Source organism: Macrotis lagotis, chromosome 5 (assembly GCF_037893015.1).
Source record: "Macrotis lagotis isolate mMagLag1 chromosome 5, bilby.v1.9.chrom.fasta, whole genome shotgun sequence".
NCBI lineage: Eukaryota > Metazoa > Chordata > Mammalia > Peramelemorphia > Peramelidae > Macrotis > Macrotis lagotis.
Window position 1 is genome coordinate 1,003,553 of NC_133662.1, and position 23,859 is coordinate 1,027,411.

At 38.9% G+C, this 23,859-nt stretch overlaps 1 protein-coding gene across 3 annotated transcripts in view; it reads right to left on the reverse strand.

Annotated features, from left to right (window-relative positions):
- Nucleotides 1–277: 277 nt before the first annotated feature.
- RAB44 (RAB44, member RAS oncogene family) overlaps nucleotides 278–23,859 on the reverse strand; it is a 98,017-nt gene continuing 74,435 nt past the window's right edge. For all 3 annotated transcript variants that reach the window (XM_074236399.1, XM_074236400.1, XM_074236398.1), the window contains 5 exons: nucleotides 18,513–18,594; nucleotides 17,459–17,573; nucleotides 13,567–13,668; nucleotides 9,767–9,843; nucleotides 278–4,661 (listed from right to left, as the gene is read on the reverse strand). In XM_074236399.1, the coding sequence (XP_074092500.1) occupies nucleotides 4,571–4,661; nucleotides 9,767–9,843; nucleotides 13,567–13,668; nucleotides 17,459–17,573; nucleotides 18,513–18,594 (467 nt within the window). In that variant the 3' untranslated portion in view covers nucleotides 278–4,570. The remainder of the gene's footprint in view (nucleotides 4,662–9,766; nucleotides 9,844–13,566; nucleotides 13,669–17,458; nucleotides 17,574–18,512; nucleotides 18,595–23,859) is intronic.

The window sequence follows — 23,859 nt, forward strand, 5'->3', positions numbered from 1 at the left end:
CTAAACCTCTCCCCTGGTATGTTTCCAGTCTGGGAACCAACAAAAGATTGAAAAATGCTCCAGGCTAGGATTAATATTAAGTGGTACCAATTTGAGAAACAAGTAAACTATCTGATTTACAATTAGAGAGTTCTTTATAACTCCTTCCAAGTCCCTTAGTTTTGATTACCTTCCCAGAAAGCATTTCAGGGACTCCATTCAACAGAATTTCTACATGAATTCTATGGTAGTGTGACAGGTGAAAGACGAAATAACTGAGGAAACAAAGACTCAGGCCTCCAAACACTTCAATTTATTAAGCAAAGTGTGCCAATTACATAAAAAACAATTTTTAATATATTAAAAGCAATCAGATAAAATCAATTAATTAAAAGGAAACAAACAATAAACAACATTAGGTAATTTGATTTCTAATTGGAAGAAAGTTTAGGGACTTTTCCTTAGTTGAGAGAGGAAGAGTGAACAGGCACAATTCCTTGAATAATCAAAATAGCATAGAAACAATACTGATTGATCAGTATGGAGCTAGTCTTTAGATAAGACGTAGAGGGTTTTGACATATAAATTTGTAAGAAAATTCCTTGTTTCTAGGGCTAGGTTCAAACAATGCTATAATTTTTTTTCTCTCAGTCCCCATAATTAAATAAAGTTTTCTCACAAGACTGAAGTTGGACTAAACTGCAATTGAATAGAAAGGGAACTGATTCAGATCCAGAATTGAGTCATAAGATGAAATCAATATGGTTTTCTCAATTATCATCATCATTTGCTGCTCCAGTCCTCTCAATTCTTTCAGTAAATGGGATGATGATGCTTTCCTCAGCTCCCTTATTACACTATGATTTTCATATAAATGAACCTGTGAAGCCTAAAGACACAATGACCTCTACCCCTTTTCTTTTTTCCTGACTTTATTATGTCTATCTGATCACAACAAAACCACTGACTTCAACCAGAAAGTCTGGATAAACCTCCTATAGCTCTCTACAGTTGGTACTTCAGAGATGGCAATTTCCATTGTTCGGTGAGATACAAAGTCAGATGGAAAGAAGCTAAAAAATAAGTGGGAGAGACTATCAATCAATCAATAAACATTTATTAAGTTCCTATGATGAACCACACATTATGCTAAGCACTAGAAATACAAAGTAAGATAGGAAAGGGGGAAGAACAGTCCCTGATGTCAAGGAGCTCACAATCTAATGCACATTTGTATATGTACAAATAAGCCATATACAGAATAAATTTGAAAGAATCAATGGATGGAAGGAATTAGAATTAAGGTAGATTATAAAAACATTTTTCTGTAGAAGCTGTGGTTTTAACTGGGATTTGAAGGAAGCCAGGAGGCAGAGATGAGGAGGGAGATCATTCCAGCTTTGGGGGAACAACCAGAGAAAATGCCCAGTCAGGTGATGAAGTCTTTTTTGAGGAATCATAAGGAGGCCAATGCCATTGAATAGAAGATTATAGGTGTATTTGTGTGACCAGTGGGGTTCAGATGGAGTATAAGGTTTAAGAAGACTAGAAAGATGGGAGGGGAAGAGGTTATGAAGAGCTTTTAAAGCCAGAAAATTTTATATTTGATCCTGGAAGTGATGGATGAAGAGCCATGAAGTTTACTGAGGAGGAGGTTAAAATAATGAACCTGTTCTTTAGAAAAACCTCTTAGACAACTGACTGGAATTTGGACTGGAATAAGGAAAGACATCACAGGCAGACCAGCCATAGCAATAGTTCAGACATGAAATAATCAGGACCTGCACCTCTAATAAGATCAGAGGAGAAAAGAGGGTATTAGTTTGACTATGAAAGGCAGTAGGATGATAAATGAGAGTATGGCTGGATGAAGCTGAAGGGTTATTCCTGTTTTTGTTTTTAAGAATGAGGAAGACTCGGATTGTTTATAGACAGTGAGGAAGGAGTCAGTATATTTGGAGAGACATGAATGGGAGAGATTGGGGGGCTTGGTAATGATTTAGAAAGGCGTGTTCTCACAAGGTGATGATCAACTATGATGGATTTGTTCATTTCAGCAATATTCATTTCAGCAATACAATAATCAAACACAATTTTAAAAGACTTATGGTGAAAAATGCCATCCATATCTAGAGATGGAATTGTGGCATTAAATGAAAACTCAAGCTTATTATCATCAACTTTTTAAAGTTGGCTTATGTATTATATCATTTTTCTCCAATGTTTTCTTTCTTCCATTTGAATTTGATTCTTCTCTCACAATATGATCATTATGGATCTGTTGTTTAGCATGGTTATAAGTGAAGAGCCCATATCAGATTGCTTTCTTTCAGGGGAAGGGGGAGGGAAGAGAGGGAAGGGGGGGAAATGTAAAACTCAAAATCTTGCAAAAAAAATTATTGGTCAAACTACCATTGCATGTCGTTAGAAAAACAAATAAAATATAACAAAATTAATAAGAAAAAGAAAATAAAATTTCTGTTGCTACTACCCCCAGAAGAAAAGATGTGATCAAGAGTTCAAGAATGGAAGCCACTTTTGTTGAGGAGAAAGACCACCTCTTTGTCAGAGACTGGCACAAAGATGGAAAAAACTTGAAATGGTATTAAGGGACATGGAGATAAAGAGTAGGTAAAGGAACATCACCTATATTTCCTACTTTTCAGAGGTTTAGTCAACAAATGTTTATCAAATTCTTACTATGTGCTAGGCATTTATGCCATGTAAGTGAAGTCCTAGCCTAAGACGAAGTGGGGCAATGTAGGAGAGTGTAAATGAAGAAAACCAGATAAGATATGTTGAAGATGTAGAATCACCAAAACTTGACCACTCATTGACTAAGACAGAGGGAAGTAGACTTCTGACTTTCATTCTTTCCCTTCTCTAATAAAGAGACAGGATTTGAAACATTTGCTCTGGGGAAGGCAATGGAAAGTCAATTAGGAAAGGATAAAACCAATGTTCTAGTTAGTAAGCAGTACTGTCGCTTCTTTCCATTCACTCAAGACTGTCTCTGCTCTGTATTCTCACAGTTCCATACCCTGGGGCTAAGACTTGTTTTCAATATGTCACACAGACTTAATAAATACTGATTGACTCTCGGTCGGCTGGGACAAATAACCATTTCAGAGGTTATCCAGAGGGCACTGAGACAATGAATGTCTCCTAAATGGAATCTTCCCATTAAAACTGGATGCTGTGGTTGGAGAACAGGGAGAAGGCCAATGACAATAGGCTGCCATGAGTATTTGGGGCTAGATACACTGATTTGAATGAATTGGAGTGAGAGGGACCCTTCTCACCAATTAGAATGAGAACCAAGTCTGAACTGTAGTTAGAACATTTTAAAGTGCATAGTAATAAGACTAGGCTTGTGTTGTCAAATAGAGATCCATAGGGGACTTGTTTTAATGAACAGGTAAGAACAAGATGTAATTAACTAGCTCAAGGAGGATAGAAACCCATCCATGTCCAAGTTCTGTATGTCTTAGTTTAGGAAAATGTTCTTTAGGGTAGGTGTTTAATGTTTCTTGAATAAATTAGCCTAGCCAGGTTAATGAGCATCCAAGTTTCAGTTCTCCTAGAACATTTGATTAGGTCTGAAAATGGTTCATTCCCTTAAGTGGTTTAAAACCATTTAAGTCTGTAATTTCTTTTATGATATTAATTTGCTCAAGCAAATTTCCTTCAAAGTACAAGACTGAACTTCAATCCAGACCCAGTCTTGATTATTAGGGGTAGGGACTTGGACCTGGAATTTCAGCAGTATAAAGAACTCCCATGTGAAGAAATTGCTTCAATCCATGCAGATTGGTACCTTCTCTGCAATTAATGGTCTTAGAGAGTTTTCTAGAACATTGAAAAGCTAAGTCATTTGCCCAGGATCACAGCAGCCAGCATGTGTCAGAGACAGAACTTAAACCCAAAGCTTCTTAACCTCTGCTTCAATTATTTTATCATGGTTGTTCAATCACTGCCAACTCTTCATGACCCCATTTGGGGTCTTCTCTGCGGAGATACTGGAGTGGTTTGCCATTTCCTTCACCAGCTCATTTTATAGATGAGGAAACTGAAGTGAATAGAGTAAAGTGACTTGCCAAGGGTCACATAGTTAATAAGTGTCTGAGGCCAGATTGGAACTCAGGAAAATGAGTCTGTTACTCCATTTTTACAATTTTAGAATCCCCAAGTTTTCAATTCAGTGAGGTTTGGGATACATATAATATTTTTATTATGAATTTAACAAACATAAAGATTTCAACATATACAGAAGACCAGAAAAAGAGGATTATATATGAAATTGTGAACTTGTTCCATACAATTCTTTTAAAATTTGTATTAAATTTAACAGAAAAGTATGCACATTGCCCTGCTCATCTGTGTACCCTTGCAAACATCCTTCTGCTTACATTTATACATTAAAAATGTTTCATGGATATTCTTTTCTTTGAGCTCAAGATCCACAATTTTTCCTGGTTTTCCTTGATATTGTTGGTTATCAAAATCAGATAGGAAAGAGGAGAACTGAAGAGATTGAGTTCTGCCAACTTCACACACCACTGACCCTCCAAGTCTGCCAGGTCCATATGGCTCAGGAGCAGCAACCAGACTTCTTCTTCATCTCCTTCCTCTCCAGATCCACCATACTGTGTTTCAATTTGGTGTCCTGTTCTTTCATTGCCCTGTGAGATGACCCAGGTAGCATGAGTGAGTAAGGGAAGCTTTTAGATCTGCTGACCTTGAGCTTAGGATCCTATATTCCAGGAGCTAGAAGGAAGATCAACTGGACCAATCCATTACTTAAAACTTGCTTCCCTCTGAACCATTCCCCCAAAAGTAGCCATCCCCTCCTGAGCTCCTATACTGCCTTGTTTCACACACATGCATATAGTATACTTATCCAAATCTGATGCCATAAAGATGGGGACTATCTTCATTATAACTTAAGTTGTTGTTCTTTTGGGGTTTTCTTGGCAAAGATCCTGGCATAGTTTGTCATTTCCTTCTCTAGCTTATCTTATAAATGAGGAACTTTGAGGCAAAGAGGGGAAAGTGACTTGCCTAAGGTCACATAGCTAGTAAGTGTCTGAGTGCAGTTTTGAGGTCCTGACTCCAGACCCAGCACTCTATCCACTGTGACACCTAGCAGCCCCAACTGCTTTTAGGGTGAAATATAAATTCCTTGGAATACAGAGCCACTCTAAGTGGCTTTGGAGTCAGAGGACCTTAATTCAAATCCCTGCCACCATTCCTTATTCCTGCCTCCATTCCCTTAGAGACTCTCTAGGCCTCATTTGCTTCACTGGTAAAATGTACCAGATGACCTCTGAATTATGGCATTTAAAGACTTCTTCAACTGGACCCTGTTCAACCTTTCCAGAATGATTATTCACTTTTATGAATTCTCCAGTATAGCTAACCTGCTCTCATCTGCTGTCTAGGAGTCTGTCCTGGGATGTCCCCCCATGTCTGATCTGTACTCCCTTCTTACTCTTATCTCTTAACTTTCCTGGTTCCTTTCAGGATGCCATTCAAATACTACATTCTACATGAAGCATTTCTCAATGCCCCCAGACAGTGTTACCCCTTCTCCTTCATTTATTTTGAATATAATTATTTTTATGTATGTTCTCTTTCCCCATAGAATGTAAGAACCCTGAGGACAGGCACTATTTCTCTTTTGAGCCTATATCATCAGCACCTAGCACAGTGACTAATAAACGCTTGCTAATTATCTAACTTCTGTATCTTCTCCAGCTCCTGACACAATGTTCTACAGAGAAGGCATTTCCTAGAATTCAGCATTATTGGATGAATGAATACTTGAAGCTGTTGACCTAATGATGGAACCCATTCCACTTTGGAATAGCTCAAATTATTACTGCATTCTTCCTTTTATTGAGTCAAAATTTCCCTCCCTGTAGCTTCTTCCTGTGGTTTCTACTTCAGCTCACTGGGGGCACCCAGAAAGGCTCTTATCCAGAGATGTTCTGAAGCTCAAAGTTAAATTGTTAAATTTTAAATGTGAGGAAATACTTCTCAGAAATCAATAAATGTTACAAATTAGGGATTGATTTATTGTTTTTCTATTTGTCTAGGCTTATGAGAGTGGAGAAAATAATGGTGTAGAACAAACTTAAATAAACTTATATAGACATGTCCTACCCAACTGATTGTTAAACATCTACCATCATGCTCCCACTTTGTCCTTCTTCCAGGAAATGAAGAGATCACTCATCTTTCCCCACAACTTTCTCTTTTCTGGGCTAAATATCTCTGGTTCCTTCCATCTATCTACTTCCCCACTGAGATGTCCAAAATACTTTCTAATTTTTTAGCCCCCCATAATGCTTACTTTGCAGCAGACTGCCTCTTTTCTAATACTTTCACCCTATTTTTTCCTGGAAACTTCCATGCCCCATACCAATGTGACTGGGGACCCCCGACCCTGGCCAAATCCTAGCACTTCCCCCAATCTGTGACATAAGAGATGAAAGATCAACCAGACATAAGAACCAAACCCACAGTCTTCAGCAACCTTGCTAAATTATTCTAATGTAGAATTCAAATACCCTACATATTTGTTAGGAAGAGAGGCAGAGAACTGGTGAAACTTATATGGCACAAAGTCAAATGCAGTCTATGAAGGATTCCTTTTTCTCTTCCTTTTTTGGCCTAAAAACCCATCATACATGGTAATCCTCCATGATCTCTGAGATCTGGTGTTTTCTTGGTCCTTGAATCTCTCACCCCTTACCCTTATTGTCCCAAGACCCTGACCCTATCTCTGGGCATCTCATTTTAGGCCTTGACTCTTCCTTTGGGCAAATTAAAATGGGCCTTAATAAGGAAATGGAGCTTTATGCTTCATTGTCTTGTATTGTTCTTTTGTGAAAACCTCCTTTCAGCACCCCCCCCCCCAAATTGCTGCTATATACTTGGACATCTACTTTCTTCTTCATACTCCTCCAAATGCACTCATGATTCTCTCCTAAAATGAGACCTGATCTAATTTTGGAAGTGAGATGAACAAAGCCTACTATGGGCTTCTCAGTAGTTTAACTGGGGCAGAGTAGATGGAGCAGCAACTAAAAGTCAGGAAGACCAGGGTCCAAATTTCATCTCAGTTACTCATTATCTGTGGAACTGGACAAATCTCTCTGAATCATCCTTTCCTCAACTGGAAAATAAGGGAGGGGTGGGGAGCTGGACTCAGTGCTCTAAGGTCCCTTCCAACTCTACATCTATAATCCTATGAATAGGATGGACTCTGTGACACCTGATAGGTCACCTCTCACCTCTGAACATTAGTATCTTCATTTCCCCTTATCTATAAAATGAAGACTTGTTATAGCATCTTATATAGTACATTGAAAATTCAATTTATAATTTTTTAAAGGAATGAGAAAAAATGGTTCATGAATGAGCATATGGGTACTTAGAACTAGTGAGATAAAGTAGGAAATGTGAGAAAAAGTAAAGTGATGATTTAGTAAGATGTGAGAAAGAAAGCTGATAAAAGAGTGCCCCAGGGATCTGTCCTTGGTACTGTACAATTCAACATTTTCCTATTAGCTCAGAGAAAAGCATTCAAAGTATGTTTATCTACTATGTAGGTGACACCAAGCTGGAATGGATAACACATTGGATGACAGACTTTTCAAAGATCTCAGCAGGCTAAAATGATGGTCTGTATCTAAGGAGATGACATTTTATGATGCTAGGTGTAAAGTCTTTCACTTGAGGTTTACAAAAAAATATATCACAATTATAAAATAGATTGTATGTAAAAGACCTGGGGGTTTTAGTGGACTGAGGGCTCAATAGGTGTAAATAGTATAACAAAGCAGTCCAAAAAGCCAATGCAATCTCAGGATTAAAATATTGATAGGGTCTGGAAAAAGAGATGTGATACCTCCTATGTCCCATGCCCCATCTCTATATTCCATGCTATTTTATTCAATTCGAGTCACCATATTCTTCAAATTGTGTCTGATTCTTCATGATCCCACCTAGGTTTTCTTGTAATATAGTGGACTGCTTTGACATTTCCTTCTCCAGTTCATTTTACAGATGAAGAAATTCAGGCAAATAGGGTGAAGTGACTTGTCCAGGGTCACATAGTTTGAGTACCTTAGGCAGTATTTGAACAAAGATCTTTCTGACTCCAAGACCAACACCCTTACCCATTGTACCATTTAATTATTCATTAAACCTGTTGAATTTCAAATAACCTTGTGGGGCATAAGAGGAGGGGAAAAGCATTTATACATTGCCTACTATATCCCAGACACTGTTACTTAAAAATACTATATCATTTGGTCCTTGAAACAAATCTAGGAGATAGGAGTTATTATTATTATTATTATTATTATTATTATTACTATTATCTCTAAGTGAATTTCTCAGAGTCAGCTGATGAATATCTGAGCCAAGATTTTCCCTCAGGTCCACAGCTCTATCCTCCTCTCTCCTACAGGCTGTAGTAGATTCTACAGATATTATTATTCTCATTTTACAAATGAAAAGCTAAGACCTGGAGAAATTATTTCAGTCAACAAATATTTAATAAATACCTACTATGTACTAGGTGCTTAGGATACAGAGATAGTCACTTGCCTTCAAGAAGCCTGCATTCTATTAGAGACACACAAATTATATATATATATATATATATATATATATATATATATATATATATATACATATATATATGTATATATATATACACACACAACATAACATGTGTGTAAATACATACATATAAATGCAAACTCATTACAGGCTCAAGAGGTACTAACTAGAGGACTCTTATGGTCTTTGAACTGAGACTAGAAGGGAGCTGAGGGTTTCATGAAACAGAGGGGAGGAAAAAGAGCATCCCAGGTATGAGGGATAGCCTATGTAAAGGTGAAAAGGTAGCAGATGGAATGCCATGTTAGAAGAACAATAAGTAAGATAGTTGAGCTAGAATAGAGGGTGAATGTGGAGGAATCAAGTCTAATCAAGTAAGGAAAGATGGTCCAATGACATTTTGTGAGGGATTTTTAATGCCCCAAGAAGCAAGAAAATGGAGCCAGTATGGAGTGGTGGACAGAACACTGAACTTGGGAGGACCTGAGTTCAAATCGCACCTCAAATACTTTATTTAGATTGTGATCCTGAATAAGTCACTTGCCCTTTCCATTCTTCAGTTTCTATAAAATGAGGAGAATGACCTCTAGTTGGCCTATAAACTCCCTTCCACCTCTAAATCTACTCCTCTATAATTAGATTTGTACTTTAGGAACATCAATTTTTCAGAAGCCAATTAAATGTCTTAAGAGTTTGAACCTAGGTCTTCCTGACTCCAACTATCATACTGTGCTCACTATGCTACCCTTAGTTCCAGAGTTTTTTTATTTTTTTATTACAGAATTTTACCCAGGTCTTTGCCCCAACATTTCCTGCGTCTTGCATCTTATGTCTTTCTTGGAAGATGAGGCTAAAAATGTCTGTCCTCAACACTTTAAGAATCTATTGGGTGAGACAAGAAAATTGGGACCCCCAAACTCTCTAGAATTAAAAAGTGCTATCTTAATGACATTACAATCCTAATGACTTGATAGATCACCTTCTTATCTGCTTTAAGTTCCTTCCAATTCACTGGAACCCCAAAGCCCACCCTGTGCAGAAGTGCTTGCGTGCACGCGCACACACACACACACACACACACACACACACGCACTATGCAGACTTCTAGGGCCAGGATATGATGTACGGGAATTTGGGGACAGGTTACACCCACCTGGCTAAGGTCACAATGGGCTCTAAGATGTTATGTCCCAAGGCAGCACTGCATTCCCCAAAGGTGACCCCAATTTCCTGTAAGGCCAAACAAAAACAAAGGATAAGCATGGTCTTGGGCACAGAGGCAGGTAATATTTTCTCTCAAATGGTCAGTCTAGAATCTGTCCAACAGTTTTTTAAATGGGGGGCTAGCACTACAAGAAGGAGGGAGTGGGAAGCTGTTTCTACCATGACACATAGGCTTGAGGAAGATATCTCTCCTTTTAGACAATCATGGTACCTAAAATGGTACCTAAAATTCCATCATTAGAGTTATCTCTTTGGGTTGAGACACTGACCCCAAAAGGTACCTTTTAAATGCATGTGCTACTTGGGAGTAGGAATAACATTTTTATTATCTATTGCTCCTCCTCCTATCATTCAGAAAAGGGTTTGGGTTATGGGATACATACAGGGACAGAGAGAAGTTTGGATGTAGGATAATGGATGTTAGACAAAGTTTGAAGATGGAAGCAGAGAAAGTCCTGGGTGGAGATATAAAGTTGTTACTGTGTAGAACTCATAATATAAATGTAAGCTATAGAAGCCTCAGCATTATTTCAATTCCATTTCACTCTACATTTAAATCCAATGCTAGCTGCTTCCAATTTTTTTTGAGGTTTTTCTATACTGTTTTCCATAGAAATAATTTTCTCCATAAAAATTTAATTTAATTTTTAATAATTCTCATCATTTTTGTTTTAAATTTTTTCACTTCAATTTTTTTGCATGAATTTTTGCCTTCTTCAATTTTTAAAATGTGACCTTGTGATTTTCTTAGCTTTCCCATTATATGTTTCATTTCTTATAATAGATTGCTTCCTATTAACTTTAGAACCAAGACCTCATTAGAATTTGTGTCCAACCTGTAGCAGAGCCTTCTGAGCTTGTAATGGTCTAGTTGGCATTAAAAACCCTTCCCAGGCTGACTCCAAGCTACTTTCCCAAGCTTATGATAATGTTATTTACCTTCTCACATTCCCTGATCAGATCAAACTGGACTTCTCAAAGCTCCTCACAATAACACTCTCATCTCTTGTTTGGGAATGAGCTGTCCTCTCCAGTGCCTGGAATGTACCACCCCTTCTTTCCACCTCTTAGAATCTTTATTTAAGTTCAGTTCAAGTGCAGCCTCTTACATGAGGTTTTTTCTGACTCCCCCCACAACCAACCCCCAGTTCCTTCCCTAAATTGCTTTATGGTGCTTTTTTTTTTGCAAGGCAAATGGGATTAAGTGGCTTGCCCAAGGCCACACAGCTAGGTAATTATTAAGTGTCTGAGGCAGATTTGAACTCAGATACTCCTGACTCCAGGGTCGGTGCTCTATCCACTTCGCCACCTAGCTGCCCCTGTGGTGCTTTTAAAAAGGAAGTCACAGCAAGAGTTGAGGAAAGAGAGTATTATAAGTATAGGAGACAGTCATTTGTAATGGAACACTATCCTCTGGGATGAACTGATCTTTCAAGATTTTATGAGACTCAATATCAAAGAAAAGAAGAAATAAACAGGAGACCATCCCGTACCAGATACAGATTTGCCTAGGAGACATGCATCCCAGCACCCAGCATCCCACAAGTGGATATCTAGATTTTGTTTATATACAAACATTGTCAGGGTAGAATGTGAACTCCCTGAATACAGAGGTTCACAGAGGATGTTTCATTTTTGTCTTTATCCTTGGCCAACTAGCACAGCTCATAGCAGGTACTTAACACAGGTTGCACAGTAGATAGAACACCTGACCTGGAGTCAAGAAGACTAAGTTCAAACCCATCCTCAGACTAGCTGTGTGACCCTGGGACAGTCACTTCACCCTGTTTGCCTTCATTTCATCTTTAAAATGAACTGGAGAAGGAAATGCCAAACCATTCCAGTCAAATGCTACTGAGACTACCAAACAGCAAAACTGAAAAAAAAATTAGTTGATTGGAATACTTATGTCTAGTTTCTCATTCCACCTCTGATATTTTAGCTGATTCAGTTGGTCTGTAGTAGTTTTTAAAATAGAATTGCTTTATTATATTCACTTTTTAAAACTTCTTTTATGTTTTTTCTTTCTTTCTTTCTCTTTTTTCTTCCTTAGTTCTAATTCTTCTTTTGCAACATGACTAATATGGAAATATGCTAAACCATGTTTGTATATGTACAACCTATATCAGATTATTTGCTACCATGGGGAGGGGGGAGAGAACAGAAGTAGTAGAAACATGTGGAACTCAAAAGTTTGCAAAAGGATGAATGTGAAAATTAACTTTGCATGTAATTGGAAAAAATGGAAAAATTGGATTTGAAAAATTGAATTGCCTTCAGCTTTGCTCCTTTTAAATTTCATTGGTTTTCATTTTCTCCCACTTGCCCTTTTAGTCATTTTCCTTCTCCTTAGTGTTTTCTATGGGGTGTGTGAGGAGCCAGGCATCCCACATATATCTTTTTTTTTTCATTAATTACCAAATTAAATCTTTTGGTTCTAGAACTAGAAGAGGATTTCAGAGATCATTTGTTCCAATTTCCTTACTTTGTGTGTAACAGCGGACTGATCAGTGAGAGCTCAGTCCTCAGTTACATATATGGTTGTCTGTTGTAAATCCCACAAGTGGATATGGGAAGCCCGCTTCCAGGCATGCATAATGGAGGATCCTTCTCTGTGGACAGGTATCTTGCCACTGTTTCCTCTCTTTTTGCTAGGTAACAAAGAGGGGTCTTTTGACTGGTTACTGATCCCAGCTTGGTTGGTGTGCACCCAAAGGGCACCAAATAGTCAAAAAGACCTCTTTTCTTCCCTAGTTGCTCCTGAATGAGGAGGATAAACTGCTAAAGCTTCTAGGTGGGGAGGAGCTGTGAGTCCCCTTGAACCTAATGAGTGCATGTCTACTAGGCAAATCTGTATCTGGGATGAGATGGTCTCCTATTTATTTCTTCTTTTCTTTGATACAGAGTCTCATCAAATCTTGAAAGATCAGGAGTTCATCCCAAAGGATAGTGTTACATTATGAATGACTGTCTCCTATACTTATAATAAATACTCTCTTTCCTCAACTCCTCCTGTGACTTCCTTTAAGTCTCAATTAAAATTCCATCTTCTACAGAAAGTCTTTACCAACCCTTCCTAATTCTAGTGTCTTCTCTCTGTTCATTATTTCCTATTTATCCTGTATATAGCTTGTTTTGTTCTTTGTCTCCTTCATTAGAATTTGTGCCCAACCTATGGCAGAGCCTTCTGAGCTTGTATTGGTCTGGTCAGTCAGACCCTAACTCTAACATAGTAATGTTATTTGGGTATGAAGGACAGCAACCAACCAATTCACTATTAGACTTCTATTATCCATTTTTATTCATATTAAAATAAAAGGATCATCTTTTATCTCTTTTTGTATCACCAGAACCAAGCAAAGTGTTTGGACCATAATATATGCTCAAGAAATTATTTTTAATCAATTGATTGATTCATTTGAATAAACTGAAAAGCTGAGAAGTATAATCATTTACTCAAGGCTAAGTAGTTCATTAAAAAAACCCAACAACTGGGTTTCATACCCAAATCTTATGATTTAGAAACCATTACAACTTCTGTCACACCATACTGCCTGCCTCTTTTCCCTAACCCTAGTGCAACCCTAGCTGCCTAGGTCCCCTGCAGTAAGAGATTGCAATCTCTGTTGAGATTGCCCCTGGGTTGCTATGACTAAGAGGCAAGTCTGCCTCCATCTTGTAGGAATTGTCCCCTCTTTTGAGAACAGTCATGTCTGATAGGACTCTTACCTTGGCCAGGAGCTGTCCAGCCTCTGTGGACACCAGCCTCTTCTCCACACAATCTATCTTGTTCCCAAGGAGAAGGATGACGACATCATCAGGTCCTGCTTCCTGCAGTACAATACACACATATTGTTTTTGTAGAAAGGGAGCACGATTTCCTTTCCATCCCAAGAATCCCAAAAGACTTTCTCTTCAAGGTTCCATTTTATGAGTTCAAAGAGCAGTGTTAGGAAGGAAGAGAGCCAGATCCTGAGGGACTGAAAGACCAGACAAAAATAGGGTAAAATCTGAGTCATCAAAAGCTTGGACCTCTTTTTCTTACCTAACCTGAACTTCCACTCATCCACATGCTCCTTTCTGTTCCAAATAAGGGCATTTCTTAACTCTCCATCCCCTCAAATAAACTAAGTTCTATCTACCTTTGTTATCTTTTCCCAGCTTTCTTATCTAACCTAGGATTTTTTTCTTTTAGTTTTTGCTAGGCAATGGGGTTAAGTGGCTTGCCCAAGGCCACACAGCTAGGTAATTATTAAGTGTCTGAGGTCAGATTTGAACTCAGGTACTCCTGACTCCAGGGCTGGTACTCTATCCACTGCACCACCTAGCTGCCCCCTACCTAGGGTTTTAAATGACCTTCAAGGTCTTCCTGGTCTAAGGTCTCACTCTTTATGGCATGTGACCCTATCTATACCAGAGGTATAGGTGGAAAACATACTAGAGAGTAGACAGCTGGAAGTAAAGTGGGTGCCCCTCCATTAAATGATAACTGAACAGCTTTTGGCATGTGAATGTATTGGAATATTATTTCATTACAAGATGGATGTAAAGAGTTCAGAGAAATTTGGCAAGACTTGTTTGAAGAAACACAGAACCAGAACAACTTAATATAACCCCAGTAATATAAAGGAATATCTTTGAAAGACTTCAGTCCTTTGACCCAAATGACTTAATATGACTTCAGAATCCTGATATTGAAGTGTGCCTCTCCCATCTCTTGACAGAGACATGATGGACTTGGGGTATAGAACAAGACTTGCATTTTCAGTCATAGCCAATATGTTGATTTGTTTTGCCTGCCTCTATTAATTTATTACAAGGGAGGGTTTTTAAAGGGAGGGGGCAGGGTGGTTTTATTACTCCCTTGTAAAATTTAATATGCACTTTAAGAAAAACAAACTGTAAATAGCTGTAGTTCACAGTTTCATATACAATTCTCTTCTTTGTTCTTTGTATATCAGAATGCTTGTGTTTATTGATTGCTAAATTCATAGGAAAAAGCTATCTACACTCATTGCCTCTACTGTCTCTCCTGATCACTTCTTGGTTCATTATAATCTGACTCCTGAAACTGATTTCTCCAAAGTTACCACTGATCTTTCGAAAGCCAAATCCAATGGCCTTTATTCAATTCTTGTCTTTCTTGACCTCATTGTTGACCACCTTGCCTCCTTCAGATATTTCCCTCTCTCAGTTTTCAGTACCCCATTTACTCTTGATATTCCTTCTCCCTGTCTGCCCTCTCCTTCATCTTCTTTTTTGGGTCATTATCCAGGTCTAACTCTCTTAAACCAGGAGTCTCTTTCCTTGGCTGTCTTCTCATTATCCCTATATCCCCTCCCCACCTTGGTAATTTCATTAGCTCCCATGGATTTAATTATTAACTATATGGAGATGATTTCAAGCCCTTATATCTCTCCTGAGCTTGTCTTACCTGTTTCATAAACTGTTGGACACTCCATTTTATTGTTTCATAACATCTCAAACTCAACATGTCCAAAAGAGAATCCATCATCTTCCTCCCCAAAGTCACCATCACTTTTCTATTTCTCTTGAAAGTAACATCATCCTTCCAGTCAACAAGGTTCATAACTACAGAGTTCTCCTCATCTCCTCCCTGTCCTTTACCTCCTTCCCCAGCCAATATCCAAACAAGTTTCCACAACACTCTCATGACCACTATCAATTCTTGTTTAGTCTATTAGGACAGCCTCCTAGTTGTATCTAGAGCTTGTAGGCTTTCTCTGACTTTCTAGACATTTCACCTTACCCCCATCCCTTATGTCCTCTACACTGCAATCAAACTGATCTATTTATAGTTATCTATACCAGGTATTCCATCTTCCATACCCATGCCTGGATTGTACTACAATCTGTTTCGACCTCTTTAAAAATCCCTAGTTCAAATAAGTGGATTGGAGTGCTTTGTCATTTCCTTTACCTGTTCATTTTTACAGATGAGGAAACTGAGGCAAACAGAGTGAAGTGATTTTCCTAGGGTCACATGTCTAATAAGTGCCTGAGGTCAGATTGGAATGCAGGTCTTCCTCATTCTAGGCCTGGTGCTTTATCCCTTGGGCCACCTTTTTGCTCCTCCTCCCCCCAAAAAGGCAGCAAAGAACAAAGGCCAAAAAAAACAAAAAGAGGCAGTGAGATTTGCAAGAAAGGTTTTAGGTGGGGAGTCATCAGACCTGGGTTCAAGGCCCTTCTCTGACATTCCTCAGTTCTGTGGCCTTGTGGAATTCATAACAGCTAAGCCAAATTGGGGATATTAAAACTTGCACCTTGGGTAAGTATGAGAAAAAGTACTTTGGAAGTGCTAAAGTACCATAATAACATGAACTATTCTTATCTGAGCTCTATAATATACCACTTGGAAATGTATGCATGTGTGTATGTGTGTATGTATGCAATCACATAAATGGGTGTGTTTGCACACATGGAGATGTGTGTGTGTAAATGAATACGTACATAGACATTGTGTGGAAACCTACTGTTTTATATATACATGTTTATATGTGCATGTATTGAGCTATTGAGAGATATATGCATGCAAATATACAATGTTGTATAAATGTGTATGTGCACATTGTTGTTGCTGTTGGAGTTGTGTCTGACTCTTTGTGACTCCATGGATTCTGGCACACCAATACTGGGTGTGGGGTTTTCTTGGAAAAGATACTGAAGTGGTTTGCCATTTCTTTTTTCAGTGAACTAAAGCAAATAGAAGTTGTGACTCAGCCAGAGTCACACAACTAGTAAGCATCTGAGGCTGGATTTGAACTCAGATCTTCCGGTCTTCATGTCCAGTATTCCAGTCACTTAGCTGCCTTCACATATATCAGCATCTGTGTACATTTGTGTACGGGATCTTGTGTGTACACACTCATGTATGCGTGCATGTGTATATAGATACACAAGAATGTGATGTCTATAGAGAGTCTAAGAAACTGTGTACATGAATGCTTATGAGCACAGTACACAAAGCACATGCATTGTGCCTGTGTGCCTGTGTGCATGGTAGTATCTTTGTAGGCATGTGCAACATTTGTGTTGTACATAGACAACATGCACCTGTATATCTAGATCCTGCATCAATACGTGTAATATACATGCATGCATATGATGTTTGTGAATAGAATGAAGCATGTATGTGTTCTTCCTCCCCAAATAGAATATAACCTCCTTGAGGGTAGGCACCATGCTTTTTATTTCTCCCAGATTCCTCTCAGCAAGTAGCAGTGGGTTGGAGATATAGCAGAGCTTCAGTAAGTCTTATTAACAACTGATTAGGAAGTTGGGGCAGAATGAGCCTAGCTATCACACAACCTAGGGTGAGAGTTGCAGATCTCTATGACAGCCAAGGAAAGGTTATTATGACTATATCTAGGACTAATGTTGAGTAGGGAAAAATCACAGGATATAAAGAAAATAGTTTTTGTCTGGGTCCTCACTGTATGGTTGTGGCTTTATAGGACTGGACCTATTTTCCCCTCATTCACACCATCTCATCTATTTGGAAGACAGGGACACCTACCCCCACCTTTTGTCGAATCCCTGCTCCTGCTAGGGAAAGGAAATAGACAGTAAATAGACCAGGCCTGGCATCAAGCCCTCTTACCTGGATGCAATCCAGCCAGTAGCGCACATGGGTGAAGCTTCCTGGGCAGGTGACATCATACATGAGCACAATACCATCGGCTTTCCTGAGAAACTGCTTGGTTATGCTGTGGTACCTACCAGGAGAATCCTAGTAAGATACAGGCTGACTTAAGCAGCCAAAAAACCTCAGCCTTGAGGGAAAGATCATCATCTATTTAAACTCCTGCTGTTGGGCAAATGTTATCCCTAAGAGACTCAGGCCTTAGGGAAGCTGTGATATATCATAGGAGGAAAAGCAAGGGAGGGAAAAACCTTAGAATAAAAGTTCTACTCTAACTCTTCCATTTTACAGATGAAGGAATTGAAGCCCAGAAAAGGGAAGTGACTCATTTCTGCTGAGGTAGGACATCCTAGACTTTTATGATTCCTCCTTCAGGGCACAGGATTTGGAATTAAAGTTTCAGCCATGTCTGACTCTTTGTGCTTTTATTTGAGGTTTTCTTGGCAAAAGATACTGGGATGATTTGCCATTTCCATCTCCAACTTATTTTAAAGATGAGGAAACTGAATCAAAAGTGAAGTGATTTGCCCAGGGTTGCACAACTAGTAAGTGTGTAAGGTCAAATTTGAAGTCAGGAAGATGAGTCTTCTTGACTCCAGGTCAGTCCCTTTATTCCCTCCATCACCTAGCTGCCCTTGGAATCAAAGGACCAACTTGGATTCGAATCCCATCTTTTGCTACCAGTGTAATCCTGGGCAAGTCCCTCTTTGAGCATCAGTTTCCTCACCTATTAAATGAGAGGGTTGCCATGGATGGCCTCTGAGGTCCCTTCCATATTCAAATCTATGATCCCATTGTCTTTTCTTCTATTACATGGGTCTTCTTTGTGTATTTGTATGTGTATATTTTTGTGTGTGTATTTGTGTGTGTGTCGTGTGTGTGTGTGTGTGTATCCTATTCTCCCAGACTGTGAACTTGGACTATGCCTTGGCTTCCCTCCCTTTCTCCCTCCACACCACCAAACCCTCACTGGGTTCCCCACTGGAGTATGACAAGCAAGAAGCCTTCTCACCTCTCCTGCCCTGCTGTGTCCCAGAGCTGCAGTGCAAACCGCCGATTATCCACCACCAGGTTTTTGATCCGATAATCCATTCCTAGGATACAGTGGAGAAATGAGAGGCAGGGCCCTATCCAGAGTAAAACCCTGAGTGGCTAGAGCACCTGACTGAGAGCCAGAAAGAAGCATAGTCATATGACTAAACCTCTCTCAACTTCAATCAGATTCTCTGTAAAATGGGTATAATAATAGCACTTACTTTACAGAGAGTCTTATTAGAACTAAATGAAAATAATAAATAATTTTTAAAATTCTTCATTAACCTTAAAATCCTATTCAAATGAAAGCAATAATTTTTATTGCCAAATTCCAAGACCTGCTTAGAAGGAAATGCCAAGTCCATCATTATGAATTTATTAAACATCCATGTATGTGCCTGGAACTATACTAGATATTGAGGATACAAAGGCAAAATTAAAATAGTCCCTCTATGTGAAGAGGTTACAGTCTAGAGGGGAGATGTCTCTGCTGCTAGGAATGTTCTCCCCTATTCTAGTGACTATGTATTCTGTGTCCTGCACTAAATGAGTGTATTCACACATTCATGTATATATAAATACACATATTCATGTGTGTATGTGTGTGTATATACACAATGTGTGAATTGCAGTATGACACATATACAAGTGTATAGACACAAGATATGTGTGCACACATACACACACACAACCAACATGCATGTATACAAGCTATGGTGTATGTCTTTGTGTATGTACAGAAATATACATTTAAATATCCACATTATGTATGTGTGTATATACACACATACATGCATAATATCTGTGTATACAAGTTATCATAAATTATGGATTTGTGTGCAAAATATATTTATAAATGCACATGTACAACATAAATGCACACACACGATTATACATGAGTGTGTACATACAAGTGTGTATGCAACATTTGTAGATGTACATTTATAATATATACACACAAGTTACATGTGTATCATGCATGTGTGCACATTTATAACATAACTAACTATATGTTAGTGTCTGTGTGTATGTAGACATACAGCATGTATATGTGTGAGTATCACAGACACATACACAAATAGACACAGAAGGAGATAAATATGGACACACAATATATAAGGTATATTTACACAAGTGTATAATACAAATATATATTATGTGTGTCTACACAAAGTATACGTGTATAAACACATATGTTGCATGTACATGTACCATATTGTAATGCATGTCTATAATATTTATATACCAATATATACATTATATTTGTGTGTGTCCATATACACACATAAGTATGCATATATTGTTATATGCAGATGTGTACTGTATGTCTATCAGTAGATAAAAGATCATTGGAGTGGAAGGACAGCACTATCGGCACTAAAGGCTTCAAGCCTTTCAAGCAGGAAGGCAGAGATTGGTCTTGAAACCAAGGAGGGAAAGGACTGCTGTAAAGGTGAAGAGGACTGACATTGCTAGCATGGGGGTCAGCCAGTGCACAGAGGCAGAGAGGGAAGATGGATCCCTGTATCAGCCCTGGTGGAGACTTGATAATACATAGACTGGAAGACTGGAGTTTTCCTGCTCCTATCCCTGTGCTCTTGTGTGGAGGTGGATATGAGGGCAGGGGAAGGGAAGGTGACCAGAGCTTTCTGCTCTGAGGAGATTCTCCCCACTCCTCTCTGAGCAGGCAAGTCCTTCTCCCCTTTAGGACTTTGCTGGAGACTCGTCTGCTCCAGGAAGCTTTCTCTGACTATTCTAAACCAAAGAAATCTCTGTCTTCTCAGCCTCTAGAGTCTTGACTGGGGCTACTTCATAAGACCTTAATTATTGATTCTTCACCATTTGTGGCTGGCAAGTCTCCACCAAGGACTTAGCCAAATCACACTCCAGACTTGATTGTGACACTGTGATGGAACTGTAAGCTCCCACAGGCTGGGACCCTATCACATTATTTTCCCCACATAGAGAAGAGTGCTCCTGCTATAACCTGTTGAATTAGAGACGTGTGAGGGAAAGGGGATGACATATCCTCCAGAGCCCAGCACACACAACAGTGTGTGTGATCCATAAATAAGATCCTAGGTTCCTGGGGCAGCTAGGTGGTGCAGTAGATCAGACCTGAGTTCAAAGCCACCTTCAGACACCTACTGGCTACGTGACTGTCACATCACCCTCTTGGACTCAGTTCCTCATCTGTAAAATGAGGAAAGGAAATAGTAAACCTCTCCAGGATCTTTGTCAAGAAAACCCCAGATGAGGTCATGGAGAGTCAGACATGACTGAAATGACTCAACAAAGATAATAGGATTCCTAGCTGGAAGAGACCTTAGAGATCATCTCATTCAACCCTACCATTATACAGATGAGATGAAATGTCCAAAGTCACATGACTGAAAAGTAAGCATTCCAAACCTGGTAGCCTTTTCAACAAAACTGACCTGCCTAGAAACAATAATAACAATTATATTTATACATATAAATACATATACAGAAATATACACATGAATATACATAAACATACACACACACATTTTAAGGCCATTTATTGACTTTGTCAACATGCCTTAATGGTCATCTAACTCTGGAAATTCTCTCAGTGCCGGGGGTCTTCTGGGAAGGAATCCAGGCTGGCCTTGCTTCATTCCCCTCTGAACTCTGCTCTGACTCCAGATTTTATCACCAAGAACCTCCCCTTTTGACTACCTTTAATGTACTCCCCTATTAGAATGTAAACTCTTTTTGGATTTGTATAAATACTTATTGCCTTGCTATTTCACACACTTAGTAACTAACCTTTCTCAGCCTCAGTTTCTCCATCTGCAATAATAATAATAGCACCTCGTTCATTGTGTTGTTGTGAAGCTCAAATGAGATTTGTAGCATACTTTGCAATGTTAAAGGAAGGGAGGCAGCATTGATTAAGCAACAGGGTATCCACTGTTAGAGAAGTTTTACAAGTTTTATCTCATTTGATCCTAGTAACAACACTGGGAGGGGAAAGTCATTATCCTCTCCATTTTACAGTTGAGGAAAGTGAAACAGAGAGAGGTTAAGTGGTTTGCCCTTAGGGTCACAGAGCTGTTAAGCACCTGAAGCTACATTTGAATTCAGGTCTTCCTGCCTCTAGGTTCAGCATGCCTAGTTGTGTCCACATAATTGAGATATTATTTATATGACACCTTACAATTTACAAAACCCTTCATATCCATGATCTCATTTGAACCTCACTCAGAGTTGTGTGAAATGGGTAGTCTTCATTTTAGATTTAGTAGATATTCCCCATTTTACAGGTGAGGAAACTGAGGTTTCAGAAAAGTGAATCAATTTGGCCCAGGTCATTGCTATCAGGTCCAGTCAATGCTATTAGAATATAAATTTCCAAACAGATACTAATGTGCATTGACAGAAAGTGTCCTTACCTCAAGATTCCTGCAGCAATTGGAATTATAGAATTCCCCCCCCCAAAAAAAACAAGAACAACCAAGCACTTTCCTCAAAACAATTTTGTAAAGAAATATAATCTTATCCCTATTTTATAGCTAAGGAAAAAAATAAAGGTCTGAAAAGTGAAATGACTTTAAATTCATAGACACACAGAGCTGTGACATTATTAAACATCTAGTCCAATTCTTCCACCCATTTGTTGGCAGTTGAAGTAATTGAAGTCAAGAGAGAAATGACTTACCCTGGGTCACATGGCTAGTAAATAAAAGAGAAGTAGAACCCAGGTCTTCTGTCTCTAGGACCAGAACTCTCCCTACAATGCTGCCACTTCTCAGTCAAGTCACAAGATCTTGCTTGTCTCCAACCATACCTCCAACTCCTACTTCTGATAATTTGTGGAGGCATGCCTACTGAGTGAACTATGACCTTTGGCAAGTGGTTTGATCTCTCTGGACTTGGTTCTTCATCTGTTAAATGAGGGCATTTGATTAGATGATCTTTCCAACCCTAAATCCTGTGCTTCCCCACCCCCAATTCCAAATTCAACCAGAGCTCTCTATCCATTGTACCACATTGCCTTTCTTGCTGCTCAATGAAAATATAGTTAAATCTTGGACCCCTGAGGTCCTGGGGCTCAAGTTCAGTTCTAGGGGGAGAATCCCTCCTCATCCTTAATGTTAGAATTAACACCTTTGAGGAACAGCTAGGTGGTGCACTGGTCCTGGAGTCAGGAGAACCTGAGTTTAAATCTGGTCTCAGACACTTGATAATTGCCTAGCTGTGTGACCTTGGGCAAGTCACTTTAACCTCATTGCCTTAAATAAAAAAATTTTTTAAAGAATTAACACCTTTAAAAGCAAATCAAAGCTGTTGCCAGAGAGGAATGCCAAAGATGAACTCCTTAGCTAAGCCTGCCCACTGCAAAACTATAAAGCATCTGAAAACCATCATGGAATTTCCACCTCCCACCTTTGTCCTTCTTTCCAGTCCTCTCCAGAGCCACCATCAAATATAGGACCAGCTATAAGGGGCTTTAGAATACATTTCGTCCATCCTTCCCCTTTTCCAGACAAGAAAAGGGAGGTCCAAAAAGGGAAGTAATTCACCTTTGCCATTGCCTTCTCCAGCTCATTTTATACATTAGAAAACTGAAGCAAGCAAGGTTAATTAACTCACCCAAGGTCACACAAGGTTGAAACCAAAAGACCTGAGATTCTCCCAGGATTTTCATGTATCCCTTCCTGACAAACATCTGATAAACTCACTCCACCCTAAGGAATCAGAGATTAACATGCCCCAGTTCCTTGTCATTGGGGGTGTGTACATTTTAAAGTAACATGAAAGGGGAGAAAGTGACTTAAAGCTTAGCAGTTTTATTTACACTTAACCTAAAGCCATAGGTGTGTACAGATGGACTTGCAGCAAGATTCAGTCCTGAATTCAGTAAAGCATTGCAAAGTACTGTCCTATTTAGGAGTGAGAACTGACCTTGCCTTCATCCAGTTACATTTTTATATGTCTATATTCTAGGGTTCTGATAAAACACAATTTCAACATTCGGCTCTTAATTTCTGACATTATAATAAAATAACTCACATATCCATTATGCTTTTAGGATTACAAGCATTTTCTTCCCACGAACCCTTGGAGAAGGTAGATGGTACAAGTATTATTATCCCCACTTCAGAGATAAGAATAGTGAGGCAACAACAACAAAAAAGTGACTTACATAAAGTCACACAGACTGGTATCAGCAGTAGTATTTGAACTCAGGTCTTCTGACTCTACAAAAGAGGCATTCCTGAATGGAAGGAGATTCCCAGTATCCCTCAGATTCTATTTTGTTGTTATTATTGTTCAATTGTTTCCAACTTGTCAAG